The 20883-nt window shown below is 27.4% G+C and overlaps 1 protein-coding gene across 1 annotated transcript; it reads left to right on the plus strand.

Annotated features, from left to right (window-relative positions):
- The first annotated feature begins 133 nt into the window (after positions 1 to 133).
- nesd (nessun dorma) lies at positions 134 to 14039 on the plus strand. The gene is made up of 9 exons (XM_067286593.1): positions 134 to 406; positions 4593 to 4816; positions 4901 to 4990; positions 5285 to 5518; positions 10608 to 10719; positions 11017 to 11170; positions 11249 to 11505; positions 11590 to 11837; positions 13604 to 14039. Exons 1-9 carry the CDS (start codon positions 167 to 169, stop codon positions 13806 to 13808), a joined length of 1764 nt encoding a protein of 587 aa, XP_067142694.1. The 5' UTR covers positions 134 to 166; the 3' UTR covers positions 13809 to 14039.
- The last annotated feature ends 6844 nt before the right edge of the window (positions 14040 to 20883 follow it).

Raw genomic sequence — 20883 nt, forward strand, 5'->3', positions numbered from 1 at the left:
TTACAGATATTTAAATAACTTTAACGAATTATTTTACGAAGCGATTAATTTTATATTAATTTATACAAATATACTAAAAGTTATTAATTTTTTTATAATTTTATTTTTAAATTTAAGTGTCAATTACATCTTACGTAAGAGGCGCGAGTTACGAATTTGAATTAAGATGGAGACGAGTGTTTCGTCCAAGGTTCCTTCCGTTTACAAAGTTAGATTAGAATATTCGACGTTTGACGAATTATTAACGGTTTACGACGAAGAAATACTGAAAGACGTTTATACGAGCGGCGTGGAAGCTGCTATGATCGATTACATTACTCGAACCATCGAACCGGTCGGATGGTCAGCTGTTTGGAGACCTCAAAAATATTCCGGTCTCTCGCTCGATTATGACTTTATTGTCGAGGTAAGCTCCATATTATCTAATGAATTACAGTTTTGGTAAAGCCTGATCGAGAGGCTTTTACCATAAATATGATTATTGAAGGAATTTGGCTCTTGGGAGAAATATTGACAGAATATTGTACAGTACACATTTATAATAATTTCTTCCTTTGGATTTAAGGCTGGCACACACTAACTGATATATATAAAGCACTGTAACGCTGTTCTATGTGGCAAACTCTGTGCGGCATTATACGAATGAAAACCTGCGTGCTGCAAATGGTTTTAATGTGCTATAAGCTGTGTAGGGCTTTTGTAATGTTATATGTTACAGCTGCTAGTGTATGCAATCTTTTAGTGTTGGTTGCTAAATGGTGCCTTTTTAATAACTGTGTTTTTTTCCTTTTCTTTTCAAAATGTTGTTAACGTTTCTCTGTACCTCGTTTCTTGACCGGAACGTAGCAGAGTTGGACGATTGCCCCACGGGCTTGTCCGTTCGTCGATAAAATGACCCTCGATGAAAGAGACCGTCCTCCGTCGAGTTGTTTTACGTGTTGCTCTAGTCGGCTTTGCAGTATTTGTCGTGGCCGATAGAATGGCCCGGTTTGTTTTGTTCGTTTTTATCGTGCCCGAACGTAGAGAAGTTTTAACTACTCGAGTGCGGGTGCTATATACCATCTATCAATATTTCTTATGCTATCTGATGGTATGGCATACCGGCATGTTCTGGCTGAAAAATAGTCCCAATTATAAATTCTGGTGGCATGCAGTCCATGGAAGCTGTGGAAGTGCCACTTTCCTTGTATTTTCTAAAATATAAATACATATTGTGCAATTATTTTTATAAACAAGTTCTTATATCTTTGTTTCGTGTCGATGTATCTATTTTAAAATTAAAATAAATAAACTGTTTATTTTTGTCATTTCCAGTATTTGTTTATAATTTTTATGGAAACCCAGCTTCTCTATTGTCAAATGTCACCGCACGCTACTGATAGATTCAATTATGGCACACTCTTGCTAATTTGGCTTCTCGGTTATCTTCCGGTATGATCACCCGTGCATCTCTGTTTCCGTGAAAATGTTAGTCGTGTCACATATTCTGTTTTTTTGTTTACTTAGGTCTGAAGGTCTTGTTTGTCCAGTTCAATCCGACCGGACAAACAAGTATAGTTTCGTATGTTTTCAGTTGTCACAGGAATGTCAAAACATCTTACAGTGTAATTAGATATAGTTTGTTTATTTCAGAATCATTTTCTGCATTTTTATGCTATGATTGACATGTCATAGATTTTGAAAGTTTTCATTTGGTAAAGATTCATATCTATATCATGATTTCTTTACAAATGTTTTTGTTCATACAGAGTTAGCCTACATTCTTATGTGCCAATGATTTCTGGCACATATATAGAATTACAGTAATCATTTAATATTCCTGAAATTGTCTTGCTGGATGTCTAATGAGACACTTTAGTGCACCCAGAGTCACGAAATAATAACGAACAGTGCTATCAGGTTTATTATTTAAAACAGTTTTTGATAATAATTAAAATATACCGAAATTTTATTTCTTTTAAAATTTTATGCCACACAAAATGTAGAATATATTTTGTTTGATTAAATTGTTAAATATGTTTACTTTCTAAATATGGTAGAATCTACTTATAATCACTTTACATTGATGATAACAGATTGATAATCCTGGAGCTAGTTAAATGTAATTGCAATTAAACGAAATGATGATTTCATTGACTCTGACATTAAAAGGACATTTTAAAACAATTAAAAAAATGTGTAATGTATAATTTATTAATTATGATTATAATTCAGCCAGAGTATAATTAAAGTAATTAATGTCAACACTTTAAACTACAATAATGTGATGTAAATAACAGTTTTCTGAAACAATTAACATGTGACTTTAAAGTACCGATTAAGAGCGATAATGATAATTGATAATGATTGCACATTCTCAGCCACATATTGAAATTGAGCCATAAAAGATAGCTTAAAATGTCTATTTACCTGAAGAGGATAACTATAACCAAAAGTCTGATTATAATAAGTGAAGTCTTTTGAGCATATTTTATTGTATATGTTTTGGAGGTTGGTAAATGACTGATAATATATATGATAAGCAGATTCTAATGTATTAAAATATGCTAAACTTCGATATCAAAACAAAGTGTATATGTATAACATAACCATTTAAATATTGTACATTTTAAATATTTAAATTTATATTAAATATCTTCAAATTGTGCTTTTATCAAATTTATATTATTCGTGGATAACTGATAATTTTATTTTGTAAACTTAAATAAATTAATGCATTTCAACTATATATATAGAAGTTTAAAACATGCTAAGCAAGACGTTACACTATTTACATAACAATAAACTATACAGTTCTAAAGGTTTTGATAAATGGATTTTAATCTGACAATCTATGTTAATGTACAGTTTAATTTTTTTCTTTATTCAGTTTTTTGAAATAAAATGAGTAGTAAAACTGGTTTGTTTTCTTCTTGTTCATTTTTGATTTATTAGATAAATTTGTTTTAAAATGTTTTAAATTTTTTTTAAACATAACTAATTATAGAAAATGAATAATGTATATAGCATTTAAATATTTATCATTTTAAATAATAAATTTATTAGCTAGTAATTAATTATAATAAAAGTATATCAAGATAAAAATGAACAAATGTAAAAAAGGTATTAATATAAATAGTTTGTCAAATAAATATAGTTCTAACAATAGAAAGTTGCAGATGTCTTTATTTACCGAATTTCCTTAATATGATTTTTATAAAAACTACTTAACAATGTAAACAAATTTTGTACTTTTATTTTAATAAAATAATCTTTCTTTCTCTAAATGATTTGAGAAAGGATTATTCTATTAAACATTGGTCTTTCTCTATGGTAAACTCTCAAGGGACTGAGCTAAATCATTTACTGTATCAAGAGTTCATTACGTATAAATAATAGCAAGAACTAACAAAAATTATTTGCTATTTCAATACAGTTATCTGATGTATCAGATGGTCACTATATAAGAGTCCACTGTAATGCAATTTTTTCTGCGTTAGAAATGTAAAGTTTTTAAGTTAACAATAGAACCAGCTGATGACTGAGGCAGTTAAGGCATCAATATATTGCTCTGGGGATCTGGGATCGAATCTGAGTGGGCAAAGAACCCCAGGAATTTTTCATGGGTGGTCTATACTGGAGGGCATCCAGTATAGACCACCCATGAAAAATTCCTGGGGTTCTTTGCCCATCTCCTTCCTTCACAAACCAGCTGCTCTATTTAGATCCTGGCCAAAACCATAATGGGAATGATAAAAATGCCCGCTTAATGCCCACAGGGTGAATGTTCCCTGTAAGCTGCGTGGCTGCACACTGCTAAAATTGTTGCCGCGCACGAGAATTTATGCACCACGCGGGCGAGCATGCACACGGATTTGAATTGTTGTTTACTTATTTCTCACTCTGTCTGCAACATGATTATTGCCATGTAAATTTTGATTAAATACATTAAATCATTGACAAAAGAATATTTTGTATGTTTTCTAATGTTCTATTAAGTAATGTTAGAAAATGATTAAATGAAAAGATTGTAAAAATTAGGATGAATGTTTGTTTATTTTTTTTTTACAATTAATTTAATAATTTAGTTAGAATTTAACATTTCTATGTTGTTAAATTGTTTTATTTATGTTTTTGTAATGCAGTATAGTCGAATTTTTATTATTCTGTACAAGTTAAGATTAAATTATCTTAACATAAATATTTATCATCATTTCTTATTGTTTAATTTAATCAAAAAATAGCAAATCTATAACAGATATAAATCTGATCATACTAATCCTTGAAGGTTAGAGACATTTTTATTTTAATACATTAAATCTTCGAGTGATTAATATCTTGTATCAGATGACTGGACGCTCGAGGTTAAGGCATCAGTCTACTGCTCTAGGGCATCCAGGATTGAATCAGGTTGAGCAAACTCTCCTGGAATTTCTTGAATGGTTCATCCGAGATATATCGAGTTCTGCTCCCTCTCGTGTGGCCAACCCCATTGTGGGCCTGGCCGAACCCATGATAAAACACGAGAGCCTATTAAAAACTTGTTAGTTCATTAACTGTTGCTTAAAAAGTTTATTTGCTTTATCTAAAATTAATTTTCTTAAACAAAATAGGTAAAAGATGTCAGTTTGCAAAAATTAGAAGCAGAAGTTAAAATTTTGAGTGCTTTGAATAGTTCGAAAGAAGAAGAAATTTCCAATTTAAATTGCATTTCAGAATTAGAAAATTTAATGAAATTAAAAAGCTTTAATGTCCCACTAATAGAACTTTATCCAATAAGCGAAGGAGACGACGACGAATTATACCTTAAAACTGCTGTTGCTATCGAACACGTAAGGTAATTACTTATTTAAACTTTATACTAAATAATATTTAATATAAAACATGGAGATTTTATTAAAATATCTTATTCCTCATTTAGATTTTTTTATAAATATATATGGAGACCTTGGGATGATGATGACGACGATTATAAATTCGTTGAAAAGTATTTAAAAACAAGATTGAAGTTGTAAGTTGTAAAAAGAAATTTATTATTAATAATTTTATGATGATAAACAAATATACATGATCTTTAAGATTAGATTTTTATTATTAGAAAATAAAAACTTCAAAAATATTTTATTTAAACTTTTTAAATATCATAAAAAAAATATTAAACTATTAAATTACTTTCCGTAATAAATATGAGGAAATGAATATTCAGTTAAAATAAATATGTAATAATTTAATATTCTTATAAAAATAATGCAAATTAATATGACTATTTAAAAGTAAAATTTTTTTTCCTCTTTATTTTAATTAGTTTTTTCGATGTAAAAAATAAAGTTGTAACGGAAGATGTTATCGAAAGTGCAAATGAAATTCTAACCGAAGGATTTGAGATTAAACAAGAACTAGAAAGATTAAGAAATAACATGAATGTTAGTGATTCGGAATCCGAACTTAGAGAAGAGGATGTCGTAGAAACTTTACAACTCCAAACAAAATTTGAAGAATTGCAGAAAAAAATGGAAATGCTTGAAAATCCTATAATCAGGTATTTATAATATGATGGAAAAGTTAGTTTTATAAAGCTAATAAATTAATATAAGAATAAAAATTAAAGAAAAAATTCATACCTATATTAATTTTCCAGGTAGATCTGCCAGACTTTAATATCCTAATTTCTCATTTTTGGAAACAACTTTCATATATCAGATAAAAAGTTTATGGTTTAACGTGTGTGTAATCATAAACTTTTTTCTTTAAAGATATAATTGATGATAATAGATTTCAACACAGTAGTAGAATATCTAGTAGCCTTTTTCTGAGGAACAATAAACAATACATAATGACTCCTATCCAAAATCCTCAGTAAAAGGCTACTGAGGATTTTGGATAGGAGTCATTATGTATTGTTTAATTTCGACTCATATTTAACACTTTCGTATTTAGTTTTATTCCCTGATAGATAAATTAAAAACTAGATATCAGTGTTGAAAATGAGTCAAGATTAAGCGATAAATAATGACTTTTATTTTCAATTTTCAATGAAAGGCAATGATAACTTTGGATATTCTAACATTATACAGTACTCTGCTTCTACATATAGCCTATACATATAAATCTAATCCTTGATTTACATAGTAGGTTGATCCCATGTAAATTAAGACTAGCATTTATATGGAAAATGGAGAGAGAGAGAGAGTTTTCATTTTTATTCGAATGTAAAAATTATTTTATTTATCTTCTTTGCTGTTGATAAAAGCTTTTTTTTCTATTTTTAAGTTAATCTTACATTGTGTCATATCCATTACTAACTACTCCAGTCTTAATTTGTTTACCAGAGATGTTGCTGGTTATCAAAGTTTGTTTAATTTCTATTTAATTTTCAAATTCTTTATAAATAAATAATATATGAAGAATTTATAAGGAAGTATCATTAATGTAGATGGTAAAATGTTGTAACATAGTAGTACAAAACACAGAATCCCATCTCGGAACAAGTAAATTGAGAATAATTGAGGTGCAACTGCAATGACATAATAGCATAGAGATAAGCATTTCAATTTTATCAAATACTTAATTTTAAAAGAAAATACAGAAAAATATTTTAAAGTATCGAGTTAAATTGAAATTCTATAGCATAAAAAATAATGACCATATTAAAGAGATAATGCAATTGAAGTACTGTGTAAACCAAGGATTAGATGCATATGTATATATACATATCATGATAATTCATAATATCTAACATGTAATGTAATTTTATAACATTTTAAACTATTATTATAATCTATGTTGTGAAAAAGTGTTATTTTCATATTGAAACAGCATTCGGCAGACTGTAAAATATGTTGTATATTTTTTATACGAATGGGTGAGCATTGCCAATCTAATTTTTTTTTAAATATCTGTAACAAATGTTGAATAATTGATATTCCATGATATCAATATCCAATATTCATTGCAGATACTTTTGATACTGTAGTATCTAATGTCATTTTTCATTAATTTCAGGTTTTACTTAACAATGTAAATGATTTTATTTATTAATTCCTTGGCTATTAAACTTGTTAAATAGCCAAGGAATTAATTGACGATTAACGAAACGATTAACAGTTATATAGTTATTAAACTATATAATTGTTAATCGTTAGTTAAGTAGCTAGCAATTATTTAAAATATTCTCAAAATATTTGTTATTTCTCAATATTTGTGTTTTTAAAAATGGAAACATGCTGTAGAATGGAAGCACTTCAAATTGTAAACAACCTGCCTATGAAAAAAAGAAACCACTTGCACCCATTCTAGTAACATCAGTACAATTCATCTATTTTTATAGATAAACTATACAAACTACATACAAATCTTGATATAGCATCCTGCTAAAAGCACCACCCTTGTAAAGTGCCAATGAATACCTGTGAACAAATCTTCTTTATAAATATTAAACAGAGAACCCTTCAATATCTGTGAATTACTAAATATATAATTTTACATTGCAAATGGCATTAAAAGTTTGAAATTCACTTGATTTGAGATCTACTTTGAGGTTAACAAACCTCAAAGTTGTTTGTAGATCTCATTACTATACATAGTTAATTATTTTATCTTCAGTTTAGTGCCAAATTCAGAGGCAAACATACACTTACACCAAATTGAGATTTGGGTGTATAATAGGTGAATATAATGGAATTTAAAAATGAAATGAAACCGTTTCATTTATAAATAATAAAGTAATAAGCCAATTACAGATTGGAACTGTCTCTCCTATTTTCTTCTGACAGATCGTAGCTCCCGCAGATTCTTTTAATTAAACGTGCCAAATTTATACGAACATGAATTTTAATTAAGGACAAAACAAACAGTTTTGTTTAGATCAGTCTCTTTTAAGTAGGGTCTAAGGAGTGTATCCGTGAATCTTTACTAAATTATAAAATATGTATGGTTTGTATCAGAGTCTATATATTGGATCTTATTTGTTTATTAAAAATTGACTACTACACTAATAGAACTGTTGACAAATATTTACTTTAAAATTTTACAATTAATCAATTTTAGAAATGTTCATTATAAATGAATATCTACTTACTTAATGAATGAGTCCTTTCATAGCTAATGTTACACGGCATCTTCAATTTTCATTTGATGTAAATGATCAAATGTAAATTTCTTTTTGATTTTTAAATTCTTTGATATTCTAAAGTTTAAATGCTACAAAAAATATTTTGATTGTAAATTTAAATTTGACGTTTTGATTGCAAAAAAAAAAAATTAAATTTTCATGTTTTACTGAAAACAGATCAATAAGAGTATAATTATATGTCATATATTTGATTTTAATTATCTCCAAATATTATTTGTATTGCATAATTGAGAAATTGTAGATTTATTATATAATTATTTCTGATGTTTTTCTTACAATATTAAATTTTTCTCTCTAAATTAAAGATATAAATATTTACAAATAATTGGATTTGTCTTTGCTTTTAAATTAGATTGCTATTGATTTTGAACTTTATCAATTCATTGGATGGTCTGTACATACAAATATACTGCTTTATTTTATTTTTTTTCCATTTAATTTAAGCATTTTTATCAACTTCTGTTGTTGTGTTTTTAAACAGAACTTCAAACTCTGATGTAATTAAAGTTATATTTATATATAGTAACTTAATTAAAGGGATTCCAACAATTGAAAAAAACTAGCTATAAAAAATACCACTAAATTTAATTTAGTTTTATTTTTTATTTTCACTGTATCATTTTATTATTTGTTCTTGTTTATTTTGTTCTTATATTTTATAAATTGGCAATATCAATAATTATTTATACAGTAGAATCTACTTAATGTAATCACTTTGAGACTTGTTTGAAGCTTAACAATAACCAAGTAACGTTAATATTAAACACAGGAATAAATAAACTAGACTACAATTAGTAGAAATTCTGGTTTTATTGATTCTTACATTAAAAGCACATGCTAAAATAAAAATATACAGTATAAATTGAAGATTTATATATTATAATTATTATTATTAATTAAATATGTAATTCATCAAGGTATTGTTTATCTATATCGGTGATTCTCAACCACTGTTCCACGGCACTTTAGTGTGCTGCAAGATTTTTGAAGTGTGCCGCCACTGCGAATATCCGTGCATAAGTGACGTCAGACAAGTAGTTCAATCGGTTCTACCTTCCTAAGGAGCATTTGGAAATTGTAACAGGTGTTACCGGTATCTGTCATTAGTTACCAAGGCATTTAGAAAACATGACCTAAATAACCAATGCATTTAAAAATCGGTCATGATGTCACTGGTTGTTCTGTGGTACTTACCGAAGGAACAGTGTGTGCCGCCAAATTTTTAAATTATTAAAAGACTGCCATGACGAAAAAAAGGTTGAGAATCACTGATCTATATAGTCTTTGACAACAGATATGGTATAATTGAAGTAAGGAATGCCAGCAAATGAAACTATTGTGAGAAAATAACAATTAATGTTTAAAGTACTACCATATTTTACGGACTATAAGACGCACCTGAATTTTGGAGGCAATTTTTTGGAGAAAAAAGTGCGTCTTATAGTCCATAAAATACGGTAATTAAGAGTGATAATGATTGTATTTTATCAACTGCATATTGAGCCTGATAATATGAAAAGATGGCTTAACAATACTTATTTATGCAAAGATGATAAGTGAAATTTTTATAGTGCATTTTAGCTCAAACGTTTTAAAATGTTATTAATTTTGATCGCATTAAATGACTGATGATAATATCCATAATTACAATAAGTAGAATTTATTTTAACTTCTTAATATTATAAATATTTTTTCCTTCATGTGGATACGAGTTTTATTGCACAACTTAGTACGACAACTTGATAGTTTTTAATCTACTTAATCATCGTAGTACTTAATTGACACTTTACACTTCGATATCAATGTTTTATTTATAAATTAAATACATTTTATTATCTACGAAACCGAGTTTAGTCATTTTAATGATGATTCATGTAGAAATGATCTCATATTCACAATGAATTAAAAACATAATGAAATGAATAAACTCGAATGAAATAAAAAAATTACCGTGTCCTTATATACCGTAAGACTTCAATGAACTTCAATACTATGCCAAAAAAGTATAAAAGAATATTCAAATATAAATTAAGTAGAGAAATGCATCATGAGTAAGTAAAATGTCTAAAAATTAATAATTTTATATGTATTTATTCATGTCGTATACAGTATAAATTATTCATTCATAATTATGTTACATATAGAATACAATGATAAAACAGTTCTTAAATATAGGAAAATAGAAGTTTATCATTTTATTCATCTTTTCTTTATTTTTTAACTTATTTAGAATATAAATATTATTTGCATTTTAAATAATAAAAATGCAGAACCATTATTTAATATATAATAGTTTCTTTAGTCAACTCTTTCCTAAAATAGAAATAAAAATTATTGTTTGGATAAATTAACAATTGTGTATTTACGAAAGTTTATTTTTTAATTTTTATCTACTTTTCTATTAAATTTATTTTTTTTTTTATTTCTGTTAAATACAATTAAATATTGATATTTATGTAAACGTGTGATTATTAATTAATCATAAATTATTTTTTAGGACATTAGTAATAAAAAAAGATTTATATCAAAAATCGTACATAGAAAATCAAGATCAACTCGATCCTGTTACGCACATAGTTGGCAAAAAATTTGATAAGACGTCACTTCAGGTGATTTTCTTTTTACATTTTAAAATTATACGATTATACAGTAGAGTCCCGTACGACGCGGGGGATTCGTTACGCGTTATAGGAAATCGTGTTATCTAAACCTGCATTATCACATGATTTATGAAAGTTTAAACCTTGGCCTATAAGTTGAAAAGAAAAAATGTATACCTCTGATCGACAAAATTCGAGGGTTGTCGCTTGCTTTATTTGCGCATTGTACGAGACTCGACCGTATTTCATTAGTTTATAAATATATTTATTTTAATTTGAATTATATAAATAATAAATTTTTTCTAGAATTTACCAGTTGATTCTTCTACGATATTAGAATTTCATCATTGCCTTCCTTCTGCAATTGCTAATAGTCATTCTGGAGATCATATTTTAATTTTACCTGGAAATTACAAATGCAAGGGATTAGGTTGGTTTGATGAAAGCATCACAATTGAAGGTAAAAATATATATATATATATTTTTTATTTTAAAAATTGCATTATTTATATTATTAATTTAAACTAATTTATTAAAGGTTTTGGGAAAAAAGAGGACATAGTTTTGGAAGGAGTGGATAATGGGACTATATTTATAAATGTTGCTGCTCCAGTGGTGTCTCTTTCCAATTTGACTATTCTGTCAAGAGAAGAAGTTATGAGCATCGTAGTTGTTCACAGCGGACAGTTGAAGCTATTTGATTGTATAATAGACGGAAGTAAAGCTAAAAATTGTTTAAACGTCTTATCTAAAGCTCAGACTATTGCTACAGATTGCATATTTAAAAATTCTAACGTACGAATAAAATTTCAAGTTTTTTTTTTCCTTTAAAGTGAATATATGCTATGAAAACAAACTATAAACTTTATTTTTTTTTAGGATGATGGCATACAAATTAACTGTAGTACAACTTTAATACTTCAGAAATGTACAGTAAAAGAATGTGGACAGAGTGGAATAAAAATTGATGGGGAAGATGTAACTGATTCAGCAACCAACACTATTTTCTCATTAGAAGAAACAGTTATAAGCAAAAACAGATATGGAATAACTATAAATAACTTGCTCGGAAATGCTCCTCCTAAAAATGAAGAGAATGATGATGATTATTTACCACTGTTGCAAAGGTAAATTTTAACGAGTTAAATTAATTAAATCAAAGTTTTATTCAACTGCTAAATACTGGAAATATATTAATATTTGCTGGATATTGGTTATATGTACAGTATTTACAAATATTTGTTTTGACAAATTGTGATATTTATGAAATTTTAATAAATATTTTATTATAAATGAATTATTATATTTATTAGTGGTCGTCACTCTACGTATACGGTAGTTTCAATTATATATACTAAGTGACATTCTGTCGAAATTAGAGTGAACGGTATTTAATTAAATTACAACAAAGGCAAAGTACTTTATACAAATTTAAAATATTTATTTTGCATTTTAAATAAAATAAAATTTTGCTATTGAATTTTTTAAATAAATATGCCGTAACGAAGAGAATGAAGTATCGGTAAATTTATGACCTGAAACAAATGAGCAATTCAACAAATTATACTTAAAAGGTATTCATTTCTTATTTATAATACAATAAAGGCATATTTTTGAAATGGAAGCGTAGAAAAAATTAAACTGATAGTTAAGAAATTAAATTTTAGTTGGGAGAAATAAGAGACCGAATTAATAAGGATGTATTTAACATCTATATTAAGCTAAACAGAAGATGAAGATTCTGCTTTATTAATAAATTATAATGTATTATCTGTAGCAGGATGTCAATAGATTATCACATAGATTAAATGCTTATTATCGCAATATTTTCGATAAAAATAAACACATTATGAAATGAAAGTATTTTAATGAAACTAATAATGAGGACAGAATGTCTCATAAATTTTTTCCTTTTAAATTTGATTTCTGAAATAAGTTTAATTCTAATATTCTTGTTTATAGTTAAGAAGTTGTTAGACTTTTTAAATGAATATTTCAAAACAAATTGGTCTTTGCAAAGAGCTATAAATTATTTTTTTTGATAAAACATGATCTGATTTATAAATCTAATATTAACAAAATAGGAAAATAAGATTATATAATTAGTCAAAAGCAGTAAAAATATAAATGTTATTATCATTACGCCTAATCTGGCAGACTATATATTATGAACAAGTCGCGAGCATTCCGTGGTCCATGATGCCCGCGTCTTTGCAGTGTAATTTTATTTTCTGTCGTACGCCATTATGCAACCCTAATTAAGCTGCTATTTATGACAAAGAACCTTCGGTTTAAACTTGACCAGTAAAAGAATGAGAATAAACTATGTATTACTAGTTTGCATGGGATTAGCATACATTATTTTAGTACCTAATCTACTAGTGGCTAATGAATATATGTTGGTACTGTACTAACTTGTTAGCAGGCTTAAAGCTTGCAACTCCTTCAGAAAAAATGTGTGTCCTGCATGTAGAAAAGGTTTTGCCTGGCTATTATAAACTATCAATGTTCGTTCCTCCATTATATGAAATATCTTTAAACATTCATAGCAAATCTTTTGGCATTTTTAGGTAAGAAGAAACTATCATCATGTATTATAAATATGATTATATGAAATTATGTATTATCATCAAATACTAGATGCAATACAGGCATTAAGGCCGAATAAAAATATTTTAGTTTTAAAACCATTCACAGCACCAATATATTGTTAACGGCCATGCTTTAAGAATAATGCCATTGTTAATATGTTGTTATATGGTATTCATTTCTGATTGCTAGAAACTATAGTGTTTCTCTTATTTCTTAATACAATATAATTTTATATTATTGATTATACTTTAAATATCTTTAGAATTTTTGAAGAATTGCTATATAATTTATTATTTTTCAGCATTAAATGGTTAACACCGTTAATAGAAAAAAGTGAAATAATAGAAAACAGCTTGGGTACAGTTATACTGTGTAACATGCAACATCCTACTTACGAATTAACACTGAGTGACAGAAGTCCGGGTCCCTCTTCCGACGACATCGTTTCCACTATGGCCTGGCCTCTAGATTCTTCGGGCTCCAGTGAAGAAGTATTCAATTCTTAATTATTTAATTCTTGTTTTAGTACACTTTCATGCTAAATGCTTCAAAACAGCAGAAATATTCTTATGAAATTGTTATCTAACATGTAAAATTGTTACCGGTACGTATTTTACAATTAACAGATTTCTTTATATTTGCAAAATTTACAATTTTATACAGATTATAATTTAAAAACAATATATATGTATATTTTAAACTGTGAATATTAATAAATTTATTTTTTCGTGAAAGAATTTCTGATTTTTTTTTTGTGTGTAAAATTAAACTGTAGTAACATAGTGTAACCTTCACCAACGTCCCTTTCTAAACGGTGGTCATTTTTTCAAGAATGTTTTTAAATGCATACAAAATAACCTGTAAATAACGACCGTTTTTTATGCACCTGTCAGTGGCCGTTGTTCAGAGGTTTGGCTGTATTTACAATAGTTAAAGTACTGGACAACACCAACTTTTAAGATATAAAAAGTAATGAATCCATAACCTTTTTTCTTAAGTATTTACACATCGCGTGACCTAATTAGAACCACAGTTTTCATCAAAAAATACAGCTTACATTATTAATATATGTTCTGAATAACACGGTGTTTACATTCTGTCATAATATTCTGGTTTGGATCAGTAAAGAAAAATTGTTTTCTTCGTACGTTTTTTTCTTCTTCTTTCCCTCTTTGTCGTGTAGTCAAGGTCGCATGATTGATGACAGTAACCGGACAATGACGTCAATTAATGCCATTTGGACAGAATACGGCGTCAATGCCCGTTATATGTTGACAATGTAGCATGTGGTTTCGATTAATGCGATCGCATTACTTCGATTCGCGACAGATACGTATCGAGGACAAATTACTTAATAGATCTTCGACATGAAAGATTCGAAAATGCCGATTAACGTCTGATTATTTATCAACGTCTACGTTACAATTATAATCGTCGGCTATAAAATTTAATGAGAAATTGTCGTAACAAGTTTTGATGATTAAATTGTTAGACGAGACCCCGTAGGGATGCTAAATGCTTATAGACTAGACTAAACACACTCGATTCGAGTGAAAAATCTAGGAAAGAAAGACGAAATTGTTTTCATAAAAACCGCATTTAGTAGCTGGGAGGGGGGAAGAAAGCTGTTATACGTCGAGATAAAACAGGAAATTGTTTGGGTACACCCTCTTATTCAATCCATCTTTCGTCGTTCTTAGATGATATGGAGGGGTGTTCTCCTGTCGCGCCAATTGTGACAAGCTTAGTTTATAAATGTCTTCTACATCCTGGAGTCCCACGCCCTGTACCGTCTTCTGTTGTCATACGGAATGACATTCCACGCGGGAGAATGTTCTTCGGGAGCAACGTGTGTGGTGTTTAAACAAAAGAGTATCTTCCATTGCGACAAATCGTCGATTTATCTATTCTACAAATAATTCTTTTGGGTTATTTTAGATCACCGACACACAAATAACACAATAGTAACTAAATCTGGCATTCGGTTAAGCAAAACAATGGACATAAAATATCTCAAAACGGTGCGAATTTGACACTTCTTAGACACGTTTCCAGAATTAAAATTCAGAGAAAAAATAGCTTAGTCACTAACCTTTTTTTCAGTTCGTTTTATAGTCGTAAATTAACACAAAAAAAAAGTCAAGCCAAACCGCAAACGATTAAAAAAAAATGGCGTGAATTACATCAATTAAATGCATCTCCCTACAGTTACAAAAACCTATAATTATCTCATTTGGATCTCTTTTTTTTTTCTGTTTTGCTTCTTGACAGATCTAACCGCGATACAGACTACCTTAACAATCAATTGGTAAAGTTCTTCCTTAAGCATACAACAAATTAACAAATAATAGGACAAGGTAATTAATAAAAATAAGGAAAAAATTCTACCCCCAGATAATTTAGTTATTTTAATAAATAAACATGATGCATAAATATTAATTTAAAAAAAAAAAATAATAATAATAATAAAACCTCTAAATGCAGAATGATTATTGACCTACTTGAAGATAATTATTAACAGGACAGTTTCATATTTTCCTCTTGAAACGTGAGTAATGATGATAATCAATTCTGTAGGGGTTATCTTCAACTGTTTAGCATGTTTTCGTTACTAAAATTGTGTCCTAGTCCTTGGCCAAACCCAAATTACCCCAAGAAGGAAACGTTACTTAAAACTTTCACGCTTAATTATCTTTTCAGCCTTGTTTTGTGTTTTAAAATCTGTTAATAATAATAATTTTCTTCCTTCATTTTTGTATTGTTATGTATCTGGAGCAAATTTTCATTTCTTATTAGAGTATATATATATATATATATTGTATGTAAATAAATTATTATAATCATAAGGCATTTTTGGAAGAGAACTGTTTGATCAAACTCGAGATCAGTGCGATTTTACAATGCGCCCATTGAATATAGGACGGAAAATTTAAAATTCTAATAATAATTGTTACATGATCTTTCTAGAAATCAAACTGTGGACAAACGTGCAATAAATATTTTAAAAAAGACCAAGAAGAAGATAAAAATTAAAGGGGGGAAATAGTAATAATTTCGCATAGGAGTCATTTATCCGGATTAACACAATTAATAGTCATTTTTCTTTTTAAAAAAAAACGAATTTTATAATATATATTACTTTAAATTAACTCGATAAATCAGCTTTAATCACATCTAATCCACTTAACCGAGATAAATAGAAGAGAAAAAGTCCATTCATTAGCATAAATCAACGTAACATGTGATATATTTTTAAAAACCATTTCTTTCACTTTTAAAAATAAAACTTTAGGATTATTTTCCAACAGGGATTACCAACTTCTTCTGTTCTATTTTCGGAGACAGAGAAGTCGATTCCTTAGCAAGAAATATAATGAGAAGCTATAATTTTATGAGAAAATCGATAAAGGAACGTGTTTTGCCATGTAAGTATTTTTTTTCCTTTTTCTTCCTCCTCCTCCTCTTTTTTGCAGTGGTTTAAGTAGAAAGATGATATTGCACATGCTACTAGACCCTAATAACTTTTCTAATAAAAATCTGAACTTAATGTACAATAAAGCATTATAAACTTTTCTGTTAAACTGTATTTTTTTTACAGCTTATTGATTAGGACATCTGGAGTGTGAGTTTTGTTTGTCCCTGTTTAAATGGCAAACAAAATGCTTGATTTCAATTAATAATATATAAAAAACTATGCTATTTTATTGTGATTTGACTTTATTATTTATTTTCTAAGAAAATTTTCTGTAATTCACAGGTAACTTCGCGGTCTTCAACCGTGGAGAGCCACTTATCTTCTTGAAGACTCCAATATATTAAAAAGAAAAAAAGAGTTAAACAGGTTTTTCTTCACATATAAGAAATGCAACAGAATGAATAATTTTTAACAAATGTTTTTGAGGCCCTCAAATGCGAGGCCCGGGTCATAATCACTCTCGATGATCCCCCTCTGTGTGGTAAGCCTGGCTGACTTATACATTTAGAAAATGCATTTGAAATTGTATGACTTTAATTGTAAAAGAGAAATAACATTTTAAAAATATTTCTGGAATTTATATATTATTAGATTATATATATATATATATAATTGTAGAAAATTTAAGAATTTAATTCCCACTATAAAAAGTAGAAAAGACATTTTATAAAATTCCTAGAAAGAAAAGAAGAAAACTTTCTAGGAATTGCTTCTATAATAATAATATAATTATTATTATTATTACTTTTTGCAATTTTAATTATAATTTTGTTAAAATCAAGCTGTAAAGGTTTGTTTATAAAAGAAAAAACAATTGCTGAAGTTAACAATAGCCTTGTATTGAGAGAATTTATCAATACTCTCAATACAAGGCTAATTTAAATTATATAAATAATTATATGATGTTTATTATAATAAATAAATAAAAATTAAGTCAATTTTATAGAATTTAATTCTATTTAAAATGAAATTTTCTCAGATTTTAATTCCTGTATTTATACTTCAATCATGTCAGACATCTTTCTTGAATTCATCTTAAAACATTCTTCATGAATTCTTTAGAATATTTACTTCAATTTAAATAGAATTCTATGTTTCTAAATCAAATTTAGGATTCCAGAACATGTTTTTTTTCTTTTTTCTATTAATAAATTACCTTATAAGATGAATTGGCCAGATAAAAAGTTTAATGAACATTAATTCTATACATTAAAAAAAAAATGACTTAACAATTATATTACCTTTTAATGAATAAATAGTCTAGACATATTACATTCAACTATGGTATGGTGTTAAATTATGTAAATTTAAGTTATCTATATTCCATCTAGACATCTTAGACAATAAATACAGTAAACCTGTGCAGCATAACAAATAGCCAGTTTATAATAGAGGTTGCATTCTTTAAAATCAATGTCAAAAACATGACATTAATTACTGTGATATTGTATCTAATATGTGTAACCGTTCGTTAAAGGGTTTTCTAACCTCGATTCTCCGATTAGGATTCGTAGTTAAGTATTGTTTTGGGTTACAGAATGAATTATTGTTTATGCTGTCTAGTCAAACATTGTCACACATCGTGATGGATAATGTCGTCCGTCTGTCATGCTCTATAATATATGTTGTATCACGAAACCATCCGTTTATTTTCTTACAAAGAAAGCTGACTTATTACTATATCAGAAACCGATATAACGTCGTTACTTGTCAAGTCTTTCTTTCCTTATTCCTAGGTCGGATTCTCGTTAAATTTAGCTTTAAAATATATTATTTTAAAGATTATAAATAAAAAATTGTGTTATTTTTTTCTCTTTACTATTGAGTGCATTTTTTAATAAAATGTTTTTTACAAGAAATTGCTTTTTGCATGCATAAAAATACTATTTTCGACAAGGTAAAATAAATGAAAAAAGTGAATAAAATATTTATATATAATTCTAAGAGTTTCCAAAGCTTGGATTAAATAATTTAATTTAATTTATTTTTTTTTAATTTTAAATAAAAAGAAAATTCGCGTTTTGATCTTTTAAAATTTCTCCGCATTTTTTTTTTTTTTTTACATTTTATTAAATTTTATCAAAGAATCAACAACTAAGAAGAGGTTTTAGTGTTTATTTAGATTGTTAATAAGCTTCTGAATCATTAAAGTGACGATAAATAAAAATTTTGCAGGTTTTTTGACGTGTAAAACGAAAGAAAATAATAATAATAATAAATATATCTGTACTGTAAACAGCATCTGTAGAATAAATTACATTTCTGTCGGAATGCCACGTCACTGTTGAAAAATCAGCACAACTGGGCGAGATTCTCACATATAAGACATTAAAAACCTTAAATTTTTCATTTGTTTCGGTTAGTAATTGGTTGTAAATAAGGAAGTGGTTGTTGAAATGCCAAGAATGAACCAATGATTACTGGCAGTACCACTCGTGGCGAGCGAGGACATAAGCAGGAAGGAGCACCACTCTTCTGCAATTCTCTCCAATGAGAATTTAATGAAGTAAAACGAGCTTAATACAAAGCTTCGAACATCTTTAATTTATCGCAGGACCGTTTCCCAAAGTGAAATTTGACAGCTAGATTCGTTTCATCTGTTACAAAACACTACTACTACTACTACTACTAGTCGGATACGGTTGAAACGAAAAAGGTAAGTTGAAGCTTGTTTAAAAATATATAAAAATAAGTATAATAAATAAATAAAATAAGATAAAACTCGTATAACTTCTTCTCTTTTAATAATAAATGAATATTAAATTATATATTTAGAAGATATTTCTGTAAGAAAATGTTTTTATTTTCTTGTATTGACATCGTTTATCTTCAGCATCCATTTGTCAAAGATACAATTCTGTAGCTTTGACAGACATGATCGATAAACCCATTTAGCAAAATAGAGTAAAAAAACAAAGCATTTTCACAAATATATCGATCATTTGTTTTTATATATAGCTATATTTTCCAGTCGAATCGTAACTTGAGCTGTATTTAATGCCAAAAAAGGTCTTTTTCTACACGAAAATTCGGCCAAATTTAACTCGTACACGGCCAAAAAATTGTTTTTTTTTTATTTAATTTTAAAGTACACTTCTGTGTAAAATTAGAGCAGTATTTAATAAATAAATAAATAAATGAAATTGGTGGATAAATTTATTTTTATTTATATAATCGAAGTTAATTTAAATAAACTAAAAATAAAGACAAAATATATAAATTTTATTTGTAATAAAAATTACATTAAGTGCATATTTTAATGAAGAATTTAATTATTATAATCAACTTTAAATATTTATGTTTAAATAGGAAAAATAAAAAAAAAATTTTAATTGATATTTGGAACTATATTTAAGCTTTAATGCAGCATTAAAATAGATATTAAATAAAATAACATTTTTATTTAGAAAATAACCAATTAAATTTCTTTTTTCTTTTTTTTATTATGTAGAAGATAATGAGCGGGCATTTAATTTTATTAAAATTTCTTGAATAAATAATAAATTATCGGTTCAAATTTATTCTTTTTTTTATTTATTTATTTAAAGAGAGTGGTGCATAAATTGTTTATTTGGTATGAAAATTATACATAATTTAATTAGGGCTTTTAAATGGAATTTTTAATCAGAGTGCCTGTAATGAAGACTACCTATAGCTACCTGGTTGCTGCGTGGAGAAAACAACCCTAGCAATAACATTATCTTCCTTAAAACCAGAAATCTGATCTTCCGAGATAACGCTTTAATGAGTTATTTGATGGAAGGATATAAGAGAAAATTAAAAGTAAATTCGATTCTTGTTTTTCGTTTAAATTTTATCAAATATTTTTCCACTTGTTATTGTAATTAGATATTATTATCTCTTGTATTTAAAATGATCGCGCTCGAGAAAATTAATTAAAATTTTAAATAAGAAACGTTATGCTTAATTGAAATGCATTCAAAAAACATGCGGTTTGGTTTAATACAACGGAAAATGATTTTTAAATTCATGCCGATGAAAGATATGACTCAAGTCGCGTTCGTTATTGAAGTTAGATTTATAGCAACGATAAGTTTATTATTATTACTATTATTATTAAATTATGTGTTTTTTTGTAATTTTTG

Source organism: Centruroides vittatus, unplaced genomic scaffold (assembly GCF_030686945.1).
Source record: "Centruroides vittatus isolate TY-2023 unplaced genomic scaffold, ASM3068694v2 scaffold_373, whole genome shotgun sequence".
Taxonomy (NCBI): domain Eukaryota; kingdom Metazoa; phylum Arthropoda; class Arachnida; order Scorpiones; family Buthidae; genus Centruroides; species Centruroides vittatus.